General features: G+C 40.5%; 2 protein-coding genes across 10 annotated transcripts in view; one reads left to right on the top strand and one right to left on the bottom strand.

Annotated features, from left to right (window-relative positions):
• USP6NL (USP6 N-terminal like) overlaps positions 1-24,116 on the top strand; it is a 205,936-nt gene that overhangs the window by 63,976 nt on the left and 117,844 nt on the right. Inside the window, exons 1-4 of one of the 9 annotated variants that reach the window (XM_086334901.1) lie at positions 8,691-8,976; positions 9,618-9,786; positions 18,758-18,855; positions 22,664-22,750. In XM_086334901.1, coding sequence (XP_086191027.1) covers positions 22,747-22,750 — 4 coding nt within the window. In that variant the 5' untranslated portion in view covers positions 8,691-8,976; positions 9,618-9,786; positions 18,758-18,855; positions 22,664-22,746. Of the gene's footprint in view, positions 1-6,777; positions 6,894-6,971; positions 7,112-7,218; positions 7,389-7,443; positions 7,813-8,690; positions 8,977-9,617; positions 9,787-18,757; positions 18,856-22,663; positions 22,751-24,116 lie in introns of those variants that run through there. The other 8 variants (XM_086334903.1, XM_086334907.1, XM_086334899.1 and 5 more) reach the window with 8 other exon arrangements.
• On the bottom strand, positions 1,911-14,502 carry LOC147361199 (uncharacterized). The gene is made up of 3 exons (XM_086335202.1): positions 14,412-14,502; positions 5,055-7,432; positions 1,911-4,039 (listed from the first exon to the last, which is right to left on the bottom strand). Exons 1-2 carry the CDS (start codon positions 14,500-14,502, stop codon positions 6,390-6,392), a joined length of 1,134 nt encoding a protein of 377 aa, XP_086191328.1. The 3' UTR covers positions 1,911-4,039; positions 5,055-6,389.

The following is a 24,116-nucleotide window of genomic DNA, read 5'->3' as shown; positions in this document are numbered from 1 at the left end:
TTTAGCATCATTCCTTCCAAAGAAATCCCAGGGCTGATCTCCTTTAGGATGGACTGGTTGGATCTCCTTGGAGTCCAAGGGACTCTCAAGAGTCTTCTCCAACACCACAGTTCAAAAGCATCAATTCTTCAGCCCTCAGCTTTCTTCACAGTCCAACCCTCACATCCATACATGACCACTGGAAAAAATATAGCCTTGACTAGATGGACCTTTGTTGGCAAAGTAATGTCTCTGCTTTTGAATATGCTATCTAGGTTGGTCATAACTTTCCTTCCAAGGAGCAAGCGTCTTTTAATTTCATGGCTGCAGTCACCATCCAACTGCAGTGATTTTGGGGCCTCCCAAAATAAAGTCTGACACTTTCCACTGTTTCCCCATCTATTTCCTATGAAGTGATGGGACTAGATGCCATGGTCTTCGTTTTAGGTCACCTATAAAGTCAACTTAGGGTGTGAAACCAGAAGTGTTTTTGAATTCAGAAGTTTCAGTTTTTAGGAGGGTGACACAGTACACATACTGCATGTTACTTGTGGGGACAGCACAAGTGGGGTCTGGGATAGGATGTTGTAATCAAACGTACTAATTCTGCAAGGAACTGAGTGTTCATTTAAATAAGATAAAGCCCATAATAAATAGTCATAGGACATTGCAGTTGCTACCCAGTGAGTTTAGGTGGCAAATGATTTACAAAAATATTTTTGGTTTTCAGAGCTTTGTTGATTTCAGAATTACAGATCAGGAATTATGGACCTGAATTTGTTTTTAGTTTTTGTTTTTTGCCACCCCACATGGCATATGGCTGTTACTTACCTGACTAGGGATTGAATCTGGGCTCTTGGCAGTGAGACAACACAGCCCAAACCACTGGACTGCATTTTTAAATTAAGTATTAGCAAATAGAAAAGATAAGCTGAGCAGATTAAAAAAAAATTGTTTTTCATCTATTGTCTTATTTTAAGTGTGTCTTTGGTCTAACTTTCTGTAACCCCTTTTGTAACCACTCCTTTACCCAAAGCATTCGGGCAAAGACTTACTTCATATCTATTTATGTCAAATGTACTTACAAGTATATTTACTTTATAGACACCAAAAGGTTGTCTGTCATGTTGTTTCACAATGCCCAGCATATCACTCTGCAGCAAAGGAAAGAATCAGACAAAAAATCAGCAACTTAGTAGTGAAAAGCATGATCAAAATATGTTAGGTTCACCTTCTTCTAATACAACTTGACCTTCTTATATGCCATTTCTGTTAATCTTAAGTTATTTGTTCATTAAGGTCTTAGCTAAAATATAAGTATAGCTTTAACACCATGTTAATCTACATATTCTAGTTACTTGTAAGAGGGTAACAAACTGTCCTAAACTCAATGGCTTAAAATAGTTTATTATTGCTCTTGTGGTTCTGCGGGTCCCATGGGTTGACTGAGATGGCCTCATTTGGGGTTTCTCATGGGGTTGCACAGTTGGGGCTAAAGGCACAGTGAAGGTTTGACTGTGTAGAATGTCCAAGATGGCACACCCATCTGGCTAGCAGTTGATACAAGGGCTCAGCCAAGGTTATCATTCAAGCCACCTGTATGTGGCCTCTCTGGCTTGAGCTTTCTACAGCATGATGGCTGAGTTCTGGGAGAAAGCCCATTAAAAATAAATATTCCAGAGACCCAGGTGGAGGCAGAAATATTTCTTATGATCCAGCCTTAGAAATCACCTAACATCATTTCTACCTGATTCTTTTCATCAAAAGTGAGTCACAGGCCCAGCCCAAATTCAAGAGGAGGATGATATGAAAGGATGTGGATGTTGGAGGCATGGCTCATTGAGGGGTGGGGTTATCTTTGAAAACAACCCTCAGACAACATATATAGATATATATTTACAGAGTTTAAAAGTAAATTTAAAAAATTCATATACACAGAGACAAAAGTTTTATTGCCCTGCAATGGAGACAAAAATGCCTTGAAATTGTACTTCAATTTTTTTTTCAATATCTTAGAACTTTTGAACACAGGCAAAAAACAGATAAATGGAATGACTGACATCTAAGAGGTAGTCAAATGTACAGCTGAAGTAAGGAAACTCTGAGTTGAGCAGACAGGAGAAATTCTCTAAAGCTATAAAAATATAAGGACAGGCTTTTCAAATGCTGTGACATTATTATAGGTCTCTGGCAAACCATGATAACCCTTCTGGTATATAATCAGGATCAGGTTGGCTTACGAACAAAAGACGGGAGGAGATGATTGAGGCAGCCCCTGTAGTTGTAAACCAATCATTCCTACCTTTTTTTTTTTCTTTTGAGTCACACACCCTATTGAGCATATGAGAAAAGTTAGGAAATTTTTTTCCAAGAAAAAAATGTATTTTTAAAATTTAAGTAGAGCTGATATACAGTATTATACAGAAAAAATATATATTTGTTTACTTTTGTTCCCTCCTCCATTCTTTCTTCCCTTGTTTCCTTCTCTCTTCCCTCCTTGTCTTCCTTCATTCCTTCTATGATTATTTATAGATCACTGATTCTATATTTCAGACACTGATCTGGACCAAGGGATAGAGTAGGGAAGACAGATCCCTTCTCTAGTCTCACAGCGTGTCCATTCTTATGATACAGAGACAGAAGAAACCCGAGTATACTAATAAACAAGACAACCCCAGAATGTTATAAGGAACAAACTGTGCACACAACATCTTGCGTACAATTCTATGGGGTTCACAGTCATGCCATCGACCCTTCTTCCTTGCTGTGCGATCAGTAACTTCTCTTTTAGGGTAAGTTTTCAATGTAAGTAGTGTGGATATGGTTGCTGATTATCCATTGCTTTGCCACTTATACACGGTACAAAGATGTTGACTGGCCTAAGCTGTTTTCAACAACTAAGGACAATTATATGCAGTGTCATTTGAGCTGATTTTCCTAACCAATGGAAAAGCACTGATGGCTTCTGATGACATTTCAGAAAGTACTACTGCTCGTGAGCACAAAAATGTGCATTGCAAGGCTTTCCATAGCTTTCAGTTCAGTTCAGTTGCTCAGTTGTTTCCGACTCTGTGACCCCACGGACTGCAGCATGCCAGGCTTCCCTGTCCATTACCAACTCTCAGAGCTTACTTAAACTCACGTCCATCGAGTTGGTGATGCCAACCATCTCATCCTCTGTCGTCCCCTTCTCCTCCTGCCTTCAATCTTTCCCAGCATCAGAGTCTTTTCCAATGAGTCAGTTCTTCGCATCAGGTGGCCAAAGTATTGGAGTTTCAGCTTCAACATCAGTCCTTCCAATGAATATTCAGGACTGATTTCCTTTAGGATGGACTGGTTGGATCTCCTTGCAGTCCAAGAGACTCTCAAGAGTCTTCTCCAGCACTACAGTTCAAAGCATCAGTTCTTCCGTGCTCAGCTTTCTTCATAGTCCAACTCTCACATCCATACATGGTTACTGGAAAAACCATAGCTTTGACTAGACAGACCATTGTTGGCAAAGTATGTCTCTGCTTTTTAATATGCTGTCTAGGTTGGTCATAGCTTTTCTTCCAAGGAGCAAGTGTCTTTTAATTTCATGGCTGCAGTCACCATCTGCAGTGATTTTGGAGCCCAAGAAAATAAAGTGTCCCACTGCTTCCATTATTTCCCCATCTATTTGCCAGGAAGTGATGGGACCAGATGCCATGATCTTAGTTTTCTGAATGCTGAGTTTTAAGCCAACTTTTTCACTCTCATCTTTCACTTTCATCAAGAAGTTCTTTAGTTCTTCTTCACTTTCTGCCATAAGGTTTCCATAGCTTTACTAAAACCAAAAAACTGCCCCCTCAAGGGAGCTATCTGCTTCCCCTTATTAAAAAAATTAAATGAATCCATTAGCCTTGGGTTCACATTTCAAATTCTCATTTTACAGGAGACTCTGGGAACCCACCCTTTCATCCATATTCTGAAGACGACAGTGAAGGGTGTATGATTTGCTTTGGAGTTTTTTTTCCTTTATGTCCTATGTTCTTCTGTTCTCACCACAGATTGTGCTTCTGGCCTTGGTTATTATGACATCCTGTGAGGATTTAAACATATACTTTTACCTTTGGCAACATTTTAAGTTTTTTTTCATTAGCATAACTTTTGCAAAAATGAAATGCGAATATCCATTTATCTTATTCCATCGTAATATATGAGACATAGCTCTAAACTTTTTGTTATTTGAGAAATATTTTAATTGGTAATATAAAACTGTTACTCCATGTTTTTTTCTACTTTTTGGTGATTTATGAATATCAGGCTTTTATGCTTTCTTCAGTTAAAGGGTATTTTAATATCTGGCATTTCATTGGAATGAATGTAAAACTGGAGTGAGAATAATCCAAATATAATTACTTAAGGGATTGGTAAAATACATCCCTGTGGGTCAGATCCACCTATTTTCATAATAAATTTCTAGTGGAACACAGGCACACTCATTCTTTTACATATTGTGTATGGCTGTTCTCGTGTTTGCTCTTTCCCCTTTAAAAACAAGTTTGCCCATACCTGATTTAGAGCAAAAATGATTCTATTTCCTTGCTAATGATTGACACAGATTCTATGTATTTATCATATGCCATAGATAAGTGAATTTACATGACTACTATGTGTCAAACACTATGCTGGGGATATAAAGACAGAAATTTGTGTTTATAGCTTAACAATAGCTCCAAGATGATTAATTTAAAAAAATTATGTTAAGTCCCTAAATTTATACTTTCCTATCATAGTTCAGTTGGTAAAGAATCCACCCAAAATGCAGGAGACCCCTTGGGAAGATCCCCTGGAGAAGGGAAAGGCTACCCACTCCAGTATTCTGGCCTGGAGAATTCCATGGACTGTATAGTCCATGGGGTTGCAAAGAGTCGGACACGACTGAGCAACTTTCACTTTCACTTTTCAAGAGTGAATATAGGTTTTATACTGAGATGTGACACTTTGACTTGGGAGAAAATGTGGGTTTTTCTGAACTTTAATCATGCTATAATTGCAGTATAAAATTGAATCAGTGCTGCCCAGAATTAGATCTAAAGTTTTCAAAAAATTACCCTTATAAATTTATGGAAAAAAACATCTGAAATTTCCACTTTATTTTGCCAAGTGAGCCTGGGGCTGGGGTTGTTCATCCAAAATCCTATTAATTCATTATCTGGTGACTCCAGGTCCTTGTTTATGAAGTTCTCAAGGAAGTCCCTTGAGTAACATCTCCTGTGAGTCTATGGTCCCCAAGGCCACCTGAAATGAGAGCTCAACCACAAAAACAGCAATTTAATTCAATAAACATTTACTGAGGGCCTACCATGTGGGAAGCAATCTACTGATGCAGTGGGGGCTCCTGTCTTTTAGAGATTCAAAATATCCCAATCTGCAGGATCCTCATGAAAGAATTCTATAACTTTTGGAGAAGTGTTTAGGTGTTGAAAAAGTTACCCATGTCCTGCCAACTCCTGATCTGTTTTTACCCCAATTCATTTCATGTATCAGACTGTTCATGGTTTTTGGCTGTTCCCTGAAGGATGTGGGATCTTAGTTCCCCAACCAGGGATCGAACCAGTACTCCCTGCAGTGGAAGCACTGAGTCCTAACTACTGGACTACCAGGGAAGTCCTGCTCTTGTTGGATCAGAATCATTAAACACTAGTCTTCACAAATCTGGCTTAAATGTATGAAGGCAGACCCAAAGGGTATACAATTGTATTTTCTTAGTGTACAAACAAGGTCACAACACTTGTGAGCTCTAAGGAGAAGCCTAAAGGCTGTTTGAGACCTAACCAACGGTAGGCTCCGTTCTTGAAAACAGAATCCTTTGGAAGAGCCCAGTGACCCTGCCTCCTCCTCCACCCCTCCTCTCCCAGAACACCCAGTTTCTTGGTGTCAGTTTTCAGAAGCTGGAAAGAGAGATAATAGCAGCCATGCAGAGTTGCCAGCTTTAGTAACTCTAGTTCCTGGAATGAAGGACAGGAAGCCTTTAGATATCAGCACACCCTAACTCTGCTAGCTCCTATTGCATAAATCATTTAGCTGTCAGCTAATTACAGTATTGGAAAGTTTACATCATTCATCTTTTTATGGAACCTCTTGATGGAAGATTCTGGAGACGAAAACTCTTGACAATTTCCACGATCTTAAAAAAGGAACGCTGACCTAGAGAAAGATGGGACAAAAGATGAGCATCTTTCAAGCAGCAATGAGATCTTACACAGTAGCCTATTTAAAGTGGTGCTGATGAGCACTTAGATTAAGTTCTTGGAAAAAGACAGAAATGTGACTTTTGTCAGACCCAATGCCATTTTATTGAAAGCATAGTTATTTTGCACTTACTGAGTATACTATGCACTTGCTTCCAGGTAACAACCCTATGAGGCAAGTATTAAAATGCCACTTTACAGATAAACTGAGGCATACAGAAAATTAGTGTCCAAGCTCTGACAGCTGGTGGGTAGTAGAGCCAGAAACGAAACACGAGGCAATCTGGCTGCAGAGCCCATGGCTCTCGGCCACTGCTCTGCTGACCTCACCCCTGGTGTCAGCCATTCCTCGACCTGCCAGTGGACACCAGCTGAAGCCTGTCGTTTTCGTGCAATTACTCGAAGCCCCGCTCCAGGTCCTAGCTCTGCAGTCCCGCCTGGGCCCTCTCTCTCTCTCTCCCTCCCTCGGGGTCCCGGGGGCCGCTCCTGGCTACGCTTCCTGGGAAGCGGCGCCAGCACCCTGCGGCCCTGGCAGCGCGCCCCCGCGGCCGGCGGGAATACGCGGGAGCAGCGCGCACGTGCCGCCGGGAAGGGGCCGCCCGGGCCGCGCCAAGATGGCGGCGGCCGCGGCCGCAGCGGCGACGGTTGGCGGCGGACCGTGAGGCGGGCGGGGCCGGCGGCTCGGAGGCGGGGTCCCGGGTGAGCTGCTCTGGGAGGCGGGGGGCCGTTTCCATAGCGGCGGCAGGAGGTGTCGCGCCGGGGAACTTCCTGGTTCCCGGGCTCGGCTTTGCCGGGATCCTCTCGGAAGGGAAACAATGGGGCGGAGGGCACTGCGGTAGCCGCCGCCGCTGCGCCGGGACCTGCTCGGCCCCCGGGGACCCCCCGCCCGCAGCCTCCGCCGACGGGACCGTTCGGAGGTAAGTTCATTTTCCCCTTTCCCACTGCGAGGGGCTGGCGGCGGCGGGGCTTGGCGGGCTTCCCCCGGACACGGACTCGGAGGTGGCCCTGGGGAGCCGGACGCCGCCATTCGCGGCCGCAGGGGAGGTGGATGAGCGGCGCTCCCGGCCCCCGCCCTCGAGGGGGCCGGCTCCGGAAACGCGCGCGGCCGTCCGGCCCCCGCCCCCTGAAGCCCGGACCGCTGGGTGCTGCGGGTGTGATTGGCAGGTCGGCGGGCGCCGGGCGAGGGGCGCCGGGGTGCGTGCGGGCTGGATCTGGCTGGGACGGCGCGGGAGGGGGACCTGCCGACCGGTGAAGGGGGCTCGTGGAAGGGGCGGGGGTCGGCCAGATCCCGGGGTAGGGGAGACCCGCTGCCTCTCCACCTCCCCCCCCCCCCCCCCCCCCCCCGGCAAGTTTCGGTCCCCGGGAGACGTGTCTCCCTTGCAAGTTTCAGTTGCGTCCTCCAGAGTCCAAGTGGGCAGGATCGAGGCAAACTTTGTTCTTTTAAAATTATTGCCTTCCTGCCGCGGAACTTCGTTTCGACTAGGCAAGGGGAGGATGGGGCTGAATGAGGGCTTTGGAGAACCTGGAAATCTGTGCGCCTTTGCAAAGTTTGCAAAATACTTGGGAGCTCACAGCCGGGTGTTGGTGCGGCAGTTGTGATGCGGGCGAACGGTTACTCGTAGGTATTTTAATTGAAATTGTGAGGGCTCTGTGGATCCACGGGTGAACATTTCTGTACACTGAAATGCCCCCCGGCCCCCGCCCTTCATTTTAATCCACAGATGCTTTTTAGTCGGTAGATTTCATTAGGAGCTAAATGAATCGCTTATGGGACTGGGAAGGAGTTTTGAATTGGAGCAATAACAAGTCATGGAAATAATGTGACATATAGAAAAAAAGTGGGGACGCGGTTTTAAGTACTTTGCTAGAAGAAAGTTATTTCAATCGTGTATTAATCCATTTATAAATAGAAGTAAGTCTTTGGGATACTTAATATTTCGTAGCGCGGAGGTCGGACAAAACTTTAGATACCACCCTGCCCAACTCCCTCATATATTGAATCTATGGGAAGTTCTGTTCAGGAAAGTCAGGGTGCTTTTTTCTTTTGTGAAGTCATCTTAATAAGAATCAGATTAGGCAGCATTAAATGGACGGTGGTTTATTTGCTTTTATTTCTCACTCTGTCAGACCGTAAAGTTAAGAAAAATGATACTGAGCTTGCCTTTTTTAATAGTAAAGTTTGTAAACATCATCTAGTTTATTACTTAAAATGGATATTGTTCCTATGTTATGTTCTATATAGCCAATTGAAATATGTAAAAATGTAAGAGAAAAGAAGCTACACGAATAAAAGTATAAATTAAAAAACCAGTGCCTTAATTGCCAGTACAGGTATTCTGAGTTAATAGAAATTCCTTTGCTGATTATGTCTTTAAAGAATCACTCAGGTGTTACAAGGACATCAGAGAAGCATCATTTCCCAAACATTAAGAACCTGGGCCCTAAGTCTTGCTGTTGATGCCTACTTAATGTTTTTAACTAGCAGACCTGGCTCTCTGGGGTTAGGGTTATGTTTCTGGTGAGAATAGCCCATTACCAGTTATGACATTGTTTTGATATGAAATAGCTCCTTGGGAGGACAGCTGCCATTGGTTAAACAAGCCAGTAGGTACAAGTGTTGGCTTTGGCACCATCTGTTAATTGGCTGGTCATCCTTGGGAACTGAGGCAACTTCCTGGTATGGCAGATGCAAGCTGGGTCCCAGTGCCAGGCAGAGGTTGCAGGGTCAGTTTGGTTTTTGGTCAGTTCAGTCTTTGCCCATGGTGTTCCCATCTATCTCAAGGTACTGTTACATTTTGCAGCTATTGAAGATGAGTGAAAAAGAGACCAGTAAATTTAAGCTAGTGGCAAGTTGAAACAAAATTACTTTGATTGTAAATGCTAGTAATGTTAAGGCAATTTGAAGTCCTGCAAAAAACTTAAAGACACAATACCAGAACTTTTAAGAATTGCTGCTTCAGTTAGAAAGTGGCAAGTGATTACATTTTCTGGTTTATGCTTGCAATTTCACTTCAACCATTTTTGTTTTGTTTAGTGAAATAGTACTGTTACCAATAATACTCTGATCGTTTATTACCAGAAAGGTATAGTTTCTCCTTCAGTGTGATTTTTGAAAGGTGTATTGTCTTGCTAGATATGATTTATTTATATTTAGTGTCTCATTTTTTCCTTTAGAAAGTGTCTCAATTTTTACAGTAAAAGTCAAAACCAAAGTAATATTCATTTGAAAGAAATCTGACTTCTACAACACTTCTTTATAGTATGTGGACATTAGAGCCTGAGAATTAATCACAGACACTTGAACTCTCAACTGGTCTCTGCCATTTCCAGGTTATGGCATTTCATGAAGATAACTTAGTTTTTAAAGGTTGTTTCTTTGTAAAATTGGGGAGAATTATAAATTCACATTTGTTTATTCAACAGATATTTCTTGGGTGCCTTCTTGTACGCACAGCCTTGTGTCATGTACCTTGTTTTGAACAACTAGAGGGATCAGTCCTGTGAAGTACAGTACATGGAACTATAAAACCAGTCACCAGGGAACCTGACTTGATTGGGAGGGGCAGGGCAAGCTGTCCTGAGGAAGTTGCTGGTAAGACCTGAAGGATGAGGAAGAGATGGCAGGTGGAAGGGTGGGACACTGAGGATGAAGGAGCGTGTAGAGAAGAGAATGCTTGTGGGTGAGAGAGTTCTCTCTGTGGCACCTGTCCCACCACTGTTGCTTGTGGGGCGAAGGTTGGCTCTTGGCCTCATGAGCTGTCATCGTCTGAACCAGGTGGCTCAGCCTTTGTAGAAAGAGAGTCCGTCCAGATGACTCCGACCTCGCTAGACTGGTGATGACTGCACACTTTGGTGTCCACTACTATACAACTCTGGCACTGATTATTTGATAATTTCTATATCTGTAAAACTGGAATTAAATGTTAAAAAAGTTCTTTGATTTCCTTAGACAGACTGTATAATATTGGTGTTTTAAAATTTGATAACATTTTCCTTAGAAAAGCTCAGACAGCCTTATTTAAAATGTCTAATCCTCACAAAATGCAAGTAGCAATTCACTGTAAGCTCTGGAGTTTCACATCTTGTTTGGTTAAGTATTTGGGGCTGTAAAAGGATTACTTAATTATCCTCTGAGAGAGGTATATGTTGCACCTGTGTCTTGATGACATTGATACTGGTGTAGAAGTTTTCATTTTATCCTGGAGTTTTCCTTCACTGAATTAACAAGGGAATTAAAAAATATTAGAGTAATGCTTTTCATGAAATAAGTGAAAGAATATCATTTTAAGCTTCTTAATATATTAATTTTGGTTGTCCTCTATGCTCAGTCGTGTCTGACTCTTTGCAACCCCATGGACTGTACCCTTCCAGGATTCTCTGTCCATGGAATTTTCCAGGCACGAATACTGGAGTGGATTGCCATTTCCTTCTTCATTGAGTGTGAACTCAGAGCAGAGTATGGAATTTTGCAGGCAAGAATACTGCAGCGGGTTGCCATTTCCTACTCCAGGGAATCTTCCCGACGCAGAGATTGAACCAGCCTGTCCTGCATTGGCAGACAGATTCTTCACCACTAGCGCCACCTTAGAAGCCCCCGCATGCCCTCTAAAAGGTGGAAAATGTGTGAGACATATAGTACATAGTTGAAATCCCAACGTACACGTAGTGCCAGAGCAGAGGGAGAAGAGTAAGACATTCAGTATTTGAAGTAACAGATCAGTATTTGAAGAGATACTTCACATAGATGTATTCTAAATTTTAGAATATTTCAAAATGAAGCCAAAGACTGAAGAATATCCATAAAATAACCCTCTTCCCCCAAATCTAAATATATCACAGTAATCTAGAGAAAACAAAGACAGAGAATATCTTAAAAGTGAAACCATTTACCTCAGACTGGGACTTGAACCCATGTACCGTGACTCGAACCCAGCCAAAACCCAGTTTGGGACTCAAACTCATGTGGCTGGGACTCGAACCCAGCCAAAACCCTGCTTGGAACTTGAACCCACGAGGCTGGGACTTGAACCCAGCCAAAATCTTGTTTGGGACTTGAACCCAGCCAAAACCCAGTTTGTGACTCTAACCCAGCCAAAACCCTGCTTGGAACTTGAACCCACGTGGCTGGGGCTCAAACCCATCCAAACACCATGGTACCTGATTTAAGGACCTAGTAAAGCTCAGATTCTTGATGTCCCATCGCATAAAGAATTCAGTGAGAGAAAAAGTGATAGGTAAGAAGTGGATTTATTCAGATTCAGAGAGAAGCACACTCCACAGAGTGTGGGCCATCACAGAAGGAGAGTGTGCCCTTAGTGATTTTACACAGATCAGTAATGGCAGATTAATATTTTATTGTGGAATTAACGCAGCGTTTGTAAGCCAGTTAGTTCTCTGGGTTTTTTTTTTTCCTCCTTGTTTCTTTTTGTTTGTTTTCCTTTTGAATCTTTTAATGCTTGTTACCATATCTGTAGTTAGAAAAGAAAAGGTGAAATAAGGCTTTGAAAACTGAGTGACAATGGAAATAAATGTGGAAAGTAAAATTTATAAAGGTTAGGTATGTGAGTGGGGGATAGATATTTCTGTGTATTTTGCTGATGCCTGTTATAAAAAATGAACTGGCAGATAATAACAATTGATATGAATGTTTAAAAATTAAGAGGGATGTATTTGTCTCACCTGTTCCATGTTCCTTTTTTCTGGATTTGTTTTGGATTGATTTAAAAAAAATAATTATTCCATTTCCTCCTTTTTTTAATTAACTTGGGATTATATATTCTTTTACTCTTCCTTAGTATTTGCCTAAGAAATTCTAATCTTTTCTCTACTTACCAAAGTGTAATATTGAGACTTTCACCCTTTTTCCAGATAATGTAAGTCAATTTTAAAACATGTAAGTCAATTTCCTTCCTTTTTTTTGTATTTCATTGTTATGTTTCAAAATGTATGTATGTTTTATACCCCCAAAGACCTATTTCTATTGTTTTGTACCATTATTATTCAATCAGGCTTACTGCCCTTTTCTTCTTTCTTATGTTACTGACTTTCTGTCTGGAAAAATTTTCCATCTGCCTGCAGAATACCCTTTAGTGTTTTCTTTAGAGTGGATTTAGTACTGACAAAATCTAAAACGTTTAGTTTGAGAATGTTTTTATTTCACGTACATTCTTGAAAGATACATTTTGCTAGGTATAGAATTCTAGATTGGCAATACGCACATACATATATTTGTATATTCTTTGGAGAAGAGATTATTCTATAATATTTGTCTTTGTTGCTATTGAGAAGGCAGCTGCTGTTTATCACTTCTTCGGTGATAATTTCTTTCTTCCTCAGGCTATTTTCAGGCTTCCCTTGTGGCTCAGCTGGTAAAGAATCTGCCTGCAATGCGGGAGACCTGGGTTCCATCCCTGGGTTGGGAAGATCCCCTGTAGAAGGGAAGGGCTCCCCACTCCAGTATTCTGGCCTGGAGAATTCCATGGACTATATAGTCCATGGGGTCACAAAGAGTTGGACACGACTGAATGACTTTCACTTCACTTTCATAGGCTGTTTTTAAGATTTTCTTTTTGTCTTTCAGATTTGATTTCAAATGATCTCTCTCTCCTCTCCTCCCTTTTCTTTTCATAGCTGTTTATGCTGTGACCTGGTGTCTTTCATCTGTCTTGGATAGTTTTCAGCTGTCATCTCTTCTAATGTTGCCTCTCCCCATTTCTCCTGCTTAATCTTTCTGAGACTTCAGTTACCCAGCGTTAGGTCTCGGTAACTCCACTGTGTTTCACCTGCCTTCTGGGTTTTAATTTTTTTTTCTAGTGGTTCAGTTTACCTCTGGCCTTTCAGTTTAGTCTTCATCTCTAATTTGTTCTTCAATGTATTCATTTTCTGGATTCTTAATATTCGTTGCTGTATTTTTCATTCTAGAATTTCAGTTTGGTTCTTTTAAAAATCTGCTATGCCACGTCTATAGTTTATAATTCCCTGTCAAAATGTGCAAGCTCTTCACATGTCTCTGAACAGAGTAAGCAAGTAACTCTGTCCCAGAGTCCTGCAGAATTTTTCCTGTGGTCTCTTATTCTTTGAGGAGTGTCAGCTCCATGTATCCATGCTCACTGTGTACTGTTCACTGTATTTGACAGATTATTTCTAGAAGTAAATGTAGATTTAGATGAGGATTTTTCTGTTGCTTTTGCCAGGCACTTAGGATCACCTTGATTCAAATTGAGATTTATTTTAGTGTCTGTGCAAAGACTGGTTTGGTTTACTTTTTGTGTTATCCTTTCTTCTGGGATTCAGCTTTTTGAGGTCTTATTACAGACGGGGGTGTGGCTCCCTTAGTGGCTCTTGTACTCTGATTTGCTGTCTTCTGAGTCCTCAAGTCTGCTTAAGTATAAATTAGCCCCTCAGGCACCTTTTTTGATTGGGTAAACGTTTCCAGGAGGAAAGAAGCTCCAGGCTTCTTTGTATTACAATTATTTCTCCATTCTGCTTTTAACAGATATCTGCATTATTTCCAATTTTGGACTGTTAAAGCATTCTTATATATGTATTTTGTTGAACATATAGACTCCTTTCTTTTGGAAATATCCCTAGAAATAGAATTGTTGAGTAAATATGTAACTCTTGTAGTTATTATCAGTTTTTCAAAGTGGTTGTACCAGTTTTTAACCCTTTGATATTTTTAATAATTAAAAAATATACTTTACGTGTATATATTTAAGTCTAGGTTTCTGTCCCTAAGAATGTTGTGTATTATGTGGCCTAGCTTTGTTGGAAATGCAGGCCCCCTGTCTTTTATGTAACTCTCATGAGTTTGTGTTTTACTCTCCCAGCTGATGCTTAGTTATTGGTAAATAGAGGCTTACTAGGATAATCTGGTTGTGAGATAGTAGACTCATTTTGAAACAGCATCTTAGAAACAGCATCTTAATCTGTATTCAAATGAGTACTAAGTGTAGTTACCATTAGTAGACTGTATCAGTTGCTGAAGAGAAATTTCTCAAATTTCTTTTTAGAAGTTGCTTTTTAAAATATTGAACCCTATTTGTCATCAATTTATATCACATTTTATTGTTGGTTTGAATTCTAAGCTCCTTCACCAGACTTGCTTGGGAATATTTTTCTTTTGCAAACCCTTTTTCCTCCAGAGTTGATGATCTCTCATCACTGAGGATTGCCAAAGGAATATCATCTGGATTCCCCCTTAAAATTTAGGATTACCTTTGATTACTTCACTGTTAGTCTTTTTGACTTCCTTCCAAGTGTCCTTTGAATCTGCCCTTCTGTCCCCCTTTTCAAACATAACCGGCATTTCAGACCAGTTTGTTTTAGTTCATACTTGGTTTATTGCAATAATTTATTAATTGATTCTAGTTAATAATGGTGAGGGATTAGAATCTTCCTCAGTTATCCATTGAATTGAAATTGATTTTTAGGTCACAAACCTTTTAGTGCTCGAAAGAGAACTTAAAAATTGTTTCAACTCCTTTATTTTATAACAAGACCAAAAATGGACCCATGGTAATCCATGTGCCAGATATATGAGATATTTAGTTTATGAAAGCATTTTTTTTCCCCATGCGTAATCCCTTGACTCCCATCTTTTTTGGGACTTTTGTCCTGACTGCGTTCTGTTAGTTGGGACCAGGTTTGTGTCTATTGCTGTATCTTGAGCCCTTTGAAAAGTTTTACATGTTGTAGAGCTGAATTAGTATCTATTGAATGGATGGATACATACTTGTGTTTAGAATCCAGCTCGATGTAAATCCTTAATGTAGGGCCTGGAATCCTGCCTACTTTTCTTTATAGTTCTCATCGTATCTGCTATAGGGCTTACTATTACAGTTGTCTGGAATTTTTAACTGACTTTTAAATTTTATTTTTATTTATTTTTGGCTGTACCGGGTCTTCTTTGCTGTGCATAGGCTTTCTCTAGTTGTAGTGAGCAGGGGTTACTCTCTTTGTTGCTGTGTGTGGGGCTTCTCTTGTTGCAGAGCATGGACTCTAGAGCCTGTAGACTCAGTAGCTGTGGTGCAGGGGCTTAATTGCCCCGCAGCACGTGGAATCTTCCTGGACCAAGGATTGAATCCGGTGTCCCTTGTATTGGTAGCTCAGTTCAGTCACTCAGTTGTGTACGACTCTTTGCGACCCCATGGACTGCAGCTCGCCAGGCTTCCCTGGCTATCACTGACTCCCGGAGCTTATTCAAACTCATGTCCAGCGAGTTGGTGATGCCATCCAACCATCTCATCCTCTGTCGTCCCCTTCTCCTCCCACCTTCAGTCTTTCCCAGCTCAATGTGTGCTGTGTGCTTAGTCGCTCAGTCGTGTTTGACTCTTGCGACCCCATAGAGTGTAACCTGCCAGGCTCCTTTGTCCATGGGATTCTCTAGGCGAGAATACTGGAGGGGTGGGCTGCCATTTCCTTCTCCAGAGGATCTTCCTGACCCAGGAATCGAACCCAGGTCTTCCTCATTGCAGGCAGACTTTACTGACTAAGGTCTTTTCCAGTGAGTCAGTTCTTCACATCAGGTGGCCAGAGTATTGGAGTTTCAGCTTCAGCATCAGTCCTTCCAATGAATATTCAGGACTGATTTCCTTTAGGATGGACTGGTTGGATCTCCTTGCAGTCCAAGGGACTCTCAAGAGTCTTCTTCAACACCACAGTTCAAAAGCATCAATTCTTCAGCGCTCAGCTTTTCTTTATAGTCCAACTCTCACATCCATACATGACTACTGAAAAAACCGTGTATTGGTAGGCAGATTCTTAATCATTGGACCACCAGGGAAGTCCTTAACTGACTTTTAAAATGAAGCCAGACCCCTGATAATCAGAGATGCGGTAGCCTTTATTTTAGCTTTTATCTGTAGACCTCAGGCATTATGTATAGTTCTGATAGGATATATTAAGTGCATTAGGCAAATATAAGGTAGTTTGGAAATACCCACCTCTCTGTAACTGAGATAGGAAAGGAAACCTTGGGAAGGACATTTGTTTTTCCTAAATACCTAGAAGTTGCCCAGTGTAAAGCTACTAGAATTTGATAAGTCCTTCTGGAAACCTAACTTAAATTCTACCTGCAGAAGGGGAAATCAGATCTCATTCTTATCTGCTGTTTCATTAACATACACGTATAAACAAACCTAGGAAATCGGATGATTTCTCATTTTGCCCATCTCCTTCTCTGATCTTATTAGTAGGAAGTACTTCGTTAATTTAGTGAATGGGCTAAATAAACCTCCTTTTACTCTAGCTGTAGTAGAAGATTGGCTTTACTTCTTTTGAGCAGGGAAAACACAGAAAGCCTTGAAAATTTAGAATTGTGTTTTGGGGGGGTAAATTGCAGAGAGAATGAATATTCTTTATAGAGAGCTCAAGAATTGTGAAAGTACAGTGGTGAGACCATCCATGTCAATGAATGACTTTAATAGTCATCATTCATTGGACTACAGCCCTCCAGGCTCCTCTGCCCATGGAATTTTCCAGGCAAGATTACTGGAGTGGGTTGCCATTTCCTTCACCAGGGGATCTTCCCGACCCAGGGATCAAACCTGCGACTGTTAGTCTCCTGCATTGGCAGACAGTTGCTTTACCGCTGGCGCCACCTGGGAAGCCCACTTTAGTATTAACTGAAGTTATTTGTTTATCTGGCATGAGAAGATATTACCCTGGAATGCCCTGACATATTTATTTCAACCATGAACTGTGCACCTGAGTTAAGGGGAGGCGCTAGAATTGCTGGGATGTGAGTTCCATGCGAAAGGGGTCTTTGGTTTGTGGCTGTGTCTGTGGAGCCTGGAACACTCCCTGGCTTGTAATAGCTGCTCAGGAAATATTTATTGAATGAATAGTAAATTTGTATATTATCTGTTTTATTGTATATTATTCTATTTTAAATTTAAAAATTGAACATTAATCATTTTAAGTTTTGGTTTATAAGCCTTTGGGGTATTACATTTAAGTTCTCTGAGACATCATTTCTGATATTTCGTATTGGTTGTGAGAAGGTTGCACAAAGGACATTGGAGAGCATTCATTCACTTGTCGTTAAATCTTTTTGAGGTGTTTTTAAGTGGATACAGCAAACTCCATTCCATGTAAATTAACAGCCATTCATTTACGCAGTCCCTCATTATTGCACATTTAAGTTTATAATTTTTTTTTTTTGCTGTTACCAATAATGCTTCAAATAAGAAAATTTTCTTAAGCTTTTTCTTGGGATGACAGTTCAGTACATAGTAATTTAGCAAAACAGGGTTTAGGAATTTCTACTAAAAAATGAACTTGGGTTATACAGCTGTGAGATCAGAATCTCCAGTGATCAGATAGCTGAGCAATGCAGCTCATTGGGAAGGCCACCTTCTTCTGCATCTGGATAAAGGATGAATATCCGTCTCTTCACGTCAGTTCTGTCTTGCATTTTATAGTGAACCTGGCTATCACTTGTATTTGTCTCTTTCTCTTAAAGACTAGGAGAAGGCAATGGCACCCCACTCCAGTACTCTTGCCTGGAGAATCCCATGGACAGAGGAGCCTGGTGGGCTGCAGTCCATGGGGTCGCTAAGAGTTGGACACAACTGAGTGACTTCACTTTCACTTTTCACTTTCATGCATTGGAGAAGGAAATGGCAACCCACTCCAGTGTTCTTGCCTGGAGAATCCCAGGGACGGGGGAGCCTGATGGGCTGCCATCTATGGGGTCAGATAGATTTGGCCACAACAGAAGTGACTTAGCAGCAGCAGCAGCTTAAAGAATAAGTGAGTCACTACGACTCTTTCTGCCTCTTAATTATGGCTTAAAGATTATAAATACATTTACCTCTTTTTTGCATGTGGCTACATAAATTTCTTTTATAATCATTTCTGAATTTTTCTGGAAAAGTTTTGCCTTTCATATTAAAATATAAAACATTCTGTTCATAGAAAGGACTATATGTAATAAGAGTGTTATATAAGTCTAATTGAATGATATGTATATGTCCTTTCTCTCAGCTTAAGTGGTACAGTGTTAGCCCTACCCTCTTATATCTCCCTATAGCTCCTCTTGTCTTACGTCTGTCCCCAGAAAACCATTAGCCTCAACTCTGCTTTTTTCTTTTGCTTTTCTTTATAGTTACGTATGTTCATGTATTGTTAATTTTATTTTTGAACTTTATGTAAATAGTATCACTTTGTATGTATGTATACATATATGTATTTGTGTATATATGCAGGTGTTTGTAAACTTAGTAAAATTTTTTAGTTAAACTAAAACCCACAAATATAATTTGCATATATAGTATCTTTGCCTTTTGTATTAGTCATCTTTTGCTGTAATAATGCTATGTAACAAGTCACTGTGAAACTTCAGTGATGAGCAGTGACAGACATGTATTTCTAGCTCATAGGTTTGGCAGTCTCTGCTGGGTGTGGCTGGATTTAGTTATGTGCTAGGTGTCTCCTCATTTTGGGACCAGCAGAGATTGGGGTGCAGTGTAGGAGTGCAGGAGAACACAGCTCAGTGCTCGTAAAGCCTTCGGTTAGAACTGGTGCAGTTCTGCTCACATTCCTATCTGTCGCGTCCCCAGGCCCTCAAATCCACGAGGTGGGGAGTATCCGAGGACAAGTGATAGAAGGCAAATGAACAACAGATGGTGTCTGCTTCATCTTCCTCCTAAAAAGCCGTGTAAGAGACTTGGAATAGTTCATTCCTGTTATGCTACCTTCCTCCTAGATTACATGCTGTTTTTGTTCAGTACTTTAGGTTTGTTTGTTTTTATAACTCATCATTTCGAAATTATACCGCTAATATTTGGGTTTACCCATTTTTACAGTTCTCTTTTCTCACCATTCTTTCCTGTATTTCAGACCCCTTTTTGGCATCGTCTTCCATCTTTATGAACTATAGTTTTGGAAGCATCCTTAATGATGATCTGCTTACAGTATATTCCCTGTTTATGTCTGAATTTTCTTTATTTTGCCCCTTTTCTTGAAAAAATAGTTTAGCTGAGTTGGTACGTAATTACAGCTTAAAACTTATTTTCTCTTGGAACTGTGGAGATACTGTTCTAGTGTTTTCTGGCTTCCGTGGTTGCAGTTGATCAATCAGAGTCTGGTTGTTCCTTTGTAAGTGATCTGCTTTTGTTTCTGGTTGGTTTTAAGAACTCTTTGTCATCGATGATTTGCAGTTTCACTGTGGTATCTCTGGGTGTCTGTTTCTTTCTTTTCTTTTTCTTTTTTTTAAAAATTTATACCTCTTGGAATTTGCTGAACTTGAATCTGTACATTCACATTAATGTGCAACCGTCACCATTCATCTCCAGAACTTCTTTAATCTTCCCAAAATGAAACTTCATCCATCAAATACTAACTCATTTTCTGCCCCTTCAACCCCTGGCAGCCGTCATTCTACTTTCTGTCTCTGTGGATTTGACTTCTCTAGGTCCCTCATCTAAGTGGAGTTACAGAGTACTTGTCCTGTTCTCCATGGCTGCTGCTCAGTCATGTTTGATGCTTTGAGACCCCATAGACTGTAGCCTGCCAGGCTTCTCTGTCCATGGAATTTTCCTGGCAGGAATACTGGAGTGGGTTGCCATTTCCTACCCAGGAAATCTTCCCAACCTAGGGATCAAACCTTTGTCTCTCGTGTCTCCTGCATTGGGAGGCGTAGTCTTTACCAGCATGCCATCTGGGAAACCGCTTTTCCTACTATGACTTGCTTATTTCACTTTGCACAATATCTTCAAGATTAAATCTGATTTTTTAAAAAATATACTTTGTGATGAGATTAAAAATGAAGATCACATCAGTTTTTAGTGGATATTGGGATTTTTTGAGTATTCTCTTTTGAAGAAGAGTTATTGTACAATGAAATAAGTTAATATTAATTTGATCTCTGGGAAGAATACTGTTAGAGACAGTAGTCTGTGATCCTGTATGTTGTGATTTATAATTCTGTTAAATTTAAGTTTTAGGTGACCAAGAGTGACGGGAATTATTTTTAGGTCATGTTTGGTGCCTGCAATAAAGAAAAGGGTATGATGGAATTTCTTTCCTTTAGCTAGAACCTGAGTTCCCTGAATATGGCTTTGTCACAAAAGTTGGAGGAGTCACTTGAAAGTACCCCTGGCTCAAGTTCCTGTAAAATGAGTTGAAAGGCCAGCTTATGCAGAAGTACCCCGATAATGCCTTTTATGTGAAACTGTGGATTTGAGACAGAGTACTCTTTCCCTCTTAGATGGTGTGAAAAACAACATGTAAGATTCTTCTTTCTCCTTTGTTTGTCCAGGCGATAGCATTTAAAGGAGGAAATCTGAAAATGTTATCTTTTGAGCTACTAAACTGCCTCATTGCTGAAAAGAATTGGTAGCCCACCTACTTGTGCATGAAGGGTTTGCATTTCAAAGCTGTGATTGGCATAAAGAGTCTTGAACGCGTGACTTCAATTATAAGTAATTTAAAAATATGTTTTCTAAGAACTACTCCATGACATTAATTCCAGCTCATGCATTGTTGCATATTTGTCAAGTACATTTATCAACTCAGATGGTAAGGTTATAAATTCAGTGTTTATAAGTCTTGTTGTCCTGTTTCTTTTGAGGTTACTATTTTTGGTGCTGAGAAAACTCCTAATATCTGAGGAACTGCAGTCCTTAAATATTTATTTGGCAGTTCATAACTATGGGTAGGAAGGGTGCACGGCTTAGTACAAAGTGCTTTGATGTTGCCATTTAGGAATTTTAAATTTAAGATAAGAAACTTCGATATAAATATGAACAGAGAGAGCAGTCCCCACAGGTGTGAGTGAGCTGCATGTGAGCTCCCGGGGCCTCTGAGTGTGTGGTCTACTCTGTGTCACAGGGTGGCGGCCCCAGCCACCCTGTGACACCAGGAAGCCTGGCCCACCACCTAGTCTCCTGGGTGGGCTGGGTGAAGCGCCAGGAAGACAGTGTTTTCATGGTGAGACCCTATTGTCATGTGGATTATTTTAGATTTTTCCATACAGCTTCTCATTTTGGGGAGAATAATTGGGTTACCTGGAAATGGAAATCATTTCATAATACCCAGTGCGAGGCCATGTGGGGAGGGGGCCAGGTGATCATGCAGCGCCCCCTGCAGTGATAGGCCACGGCTAGTGAGAGCACGTGGACCCTGCTGGCGTCGGAACTGGGCATCCTTCTGCAAGTTCACACTGCTTTCATATACTGCATGGCGTGAGTAAAGATGAGTTAGAGATGGGGCAAGCGTTATTTCTTCAAAGAATGTTTCTTGAACTGGAATCTGTTTCAGAAGCAGAAACAGAAACAGATTACTATTGTGCTGTTTTCTTAATTGACTTAGAAAGGTATCACCCTTCCTTGTGATCCTGAGAGGTAGCTAATCAGTTTATGAGGGCAGCTCCCTGAGCACAAGTGTAAATTTGGTATCGAATCTGATATTATCTGGTTTGTGGAATTTCATCCATTAGGTTCAGGGAGACACTTGTGCACCCGTGGTAATGTTTAAATGTTCTTTTGTGCCTCATTTTCTTTAATATATTATCAAAAAGGAAAGTGAAGTTGCTCCGTTGTGTCTGACCCTTTGCGACACCATGGACTGTAGCATACAGGGCTCCTCCATCCATGGGATTTTCCAGGCAAGGATACTGGAATGGGTTGCCATTTCCTTCTCCAGAGGATCTTCCTGACCCAGAGATCGAACCCGGGTCTCCCTCATTGCAAGCAGATGCTTTACCATCTGAGCCACCAGGGAAGCCATATTATCAAGGGAGGAAGATTTATGATTATATGCTAACAAAGGGTTAACTTTGTATTTAAAAGTAATACAGGGTGATGCATTAAGTTTTACTCAACTGAAAAGAACCAAATACAGAATTTTGTATGTAGGGTTTATAAAAGTACACTTTAAAAATATATACAGAAAATTCCTGGAAAGGAGACATGCCACAAATGACTGGGTAGATGTAGTGGCATTGTACTATTGAGATAATTTTTTCTTTCTACTTAGCTGTTTCCAATTTTTTAAAACAATGAAGCTCTATTACTTTATAATGAAGAAAAGGCCCATTATTAGAGAAAGTATAGCAGTAACTTTGGTAACTTTTATTTGATGGTGTGTATAAATCATTTATGTGCAGTAAAAAACATTCAGCAGGTGTAATGTGTTTAATTTACCCAAAATGGGGTGCTTTCTTCCTCTGACTTATTTATGTGGTGATGGAGGGAACTGAAAACAGATTAATAAGTTTCTGTGGCAACAACTTTATACATATTATTTGCTTTTGGGGTAACTTCTTACAGAAAAAGGAAAATATGAACAGAATCATGATGTTCCAAAGATTGGTAATTTTTTTACATTTAGATGATGTCAGGGTCTTTGTTTTTGTTTTTTTGAAAATAGTAAATTTTTGTAAGTAAATTATTTTTATTTTCTTTTAGAAAATTTTAAATACTGACCTTTAGAAAATATGATTTCTTTCTCTGTTTTCTTCCCAGGACATGTATTCCTCTGAGCAACACTGGACAGCAGATTTGGGTGTAGCGCCGGATCGGGACCACATACAGAGACATCTCCAGTCATGGGTAAGTGTCCTAGGCAAATTGGAGTTACGTCACTTCATCAGTGATTGAATATTGTGGTGTGGGTAAGTGTCCTAGGCAAATTGGAGTTACGTCACTTCATCAGTGATTGAATATTGCGGTGTGGCCCAATAACGTGCCTTTGTCTCTGTTTAAAAGAAGGTGGTCCTGTGTGGTGGTTGGTTTATTCTAAGAAGTTAGATGTGAGGATCTCTTTGTCATTAGCTTCTTGGCTGGCTTAGTTTACCATCTAAACTTTACTATTGACTATTCATTGGAAAGTGACTCTTTAGAAAAATGAAGAGGGAAGATGGCAATCGACCATAATTAGCAGAGATTTTATTATGTGACATTTAATCATTGGGTAACATGGGTTAATGTTATTTAATCAAAGCTATATCAGTGTCTTTGGATCAAGGAACCAAGTCTATCTTATAGACTTATCTTTTGAAATAGATTTTATCTTCTCAGTTGTAAGGGGATAGTATATATAATATTTCCTGTCATTCCTTTCTACTTCTGTTCATGAACAGGAGAACTAGACTTTACTATTTTAATTGTTTACTTCTAGAGAGTGAGGAAAGAATTAAGATTTTATCTTGATTGGGATCCTATGACTGTTGTGTACTTTTAGAGTACAGCCTTTTTGGTAAGGGAAACTGGGATGAAGTTAATATTTTCTTATTAGAATATAATAGCACAGAGTTTAAAATTTTTCATGTACTGATTATATTAACCTCGATAGGAATACAGTAGCTTTTCTCATCAATTTGAATAATCAGGCAAAAGTTGATAAGTGAAAGTGAAGCTGTTGTTATTGTGAGATCTTTGAGTAGTTTCTACTAAAAGTAATACTGCAAGCTGTGGTCTTGGGTTTTGGAGACTTTTCAGTGGGTTACTTTTTTGGTTGTGTGCTTTGAATAAATAAGGAGAGTTGCCAGATGAGTTCAAATACAGATTAAGAAAGAAGCAGCTTTTGTTATTTCAGCTCCATTCATGTGAAATTTGGTGAGAATGTTTCTCTCTTGTAGAGTGCCAACTCTAGTAAAGATGGTAGTATGAGCTCATGAACACTAAGAGCATTTTAACTTAAGAAATGCTTACTTTTTTTGAAATTTAAATTTTGTTCTACTTTGTAATCTTAGTGGTCTAGTAGTGTCACTTACAGATGGCAAGTTCTTTGAGGACAAATGCCCAGGTGTCTTTCATTTTTGAGTCTTGGAGTCTGACACGGCTGTCCCGCAAAACTCAGAGCCCTGTGAGCCTGAAGGTAGAGGGAGGGGTGGCTTACTAGGCGTCTGATGATGAGTACTGGAACCACAAACATTTTTATTTATAAATTACAATGGTTATACTTCATCTGCAAGAT

This window comes from Bos grunniens, chromosome 13 (assembly GCF_055505025.1).
Source record: "Bos grunniens cultivar Pamir isolate PY7600 chromosome 13, Bosgru_T2T1.0, whole genome shotgun sequence".
Taxonomy (NCBI): Eukaryota; Metazoa; Chordata; class Mammalia; order Artiodactyla; family Bovidae; genus Bos; species Bos grunniens.
The sequence above is the reverse complement of the archived record's forward strand: the minus strand, read 5'-3'. Positions and strand labels throughout refer to the sequence as shown.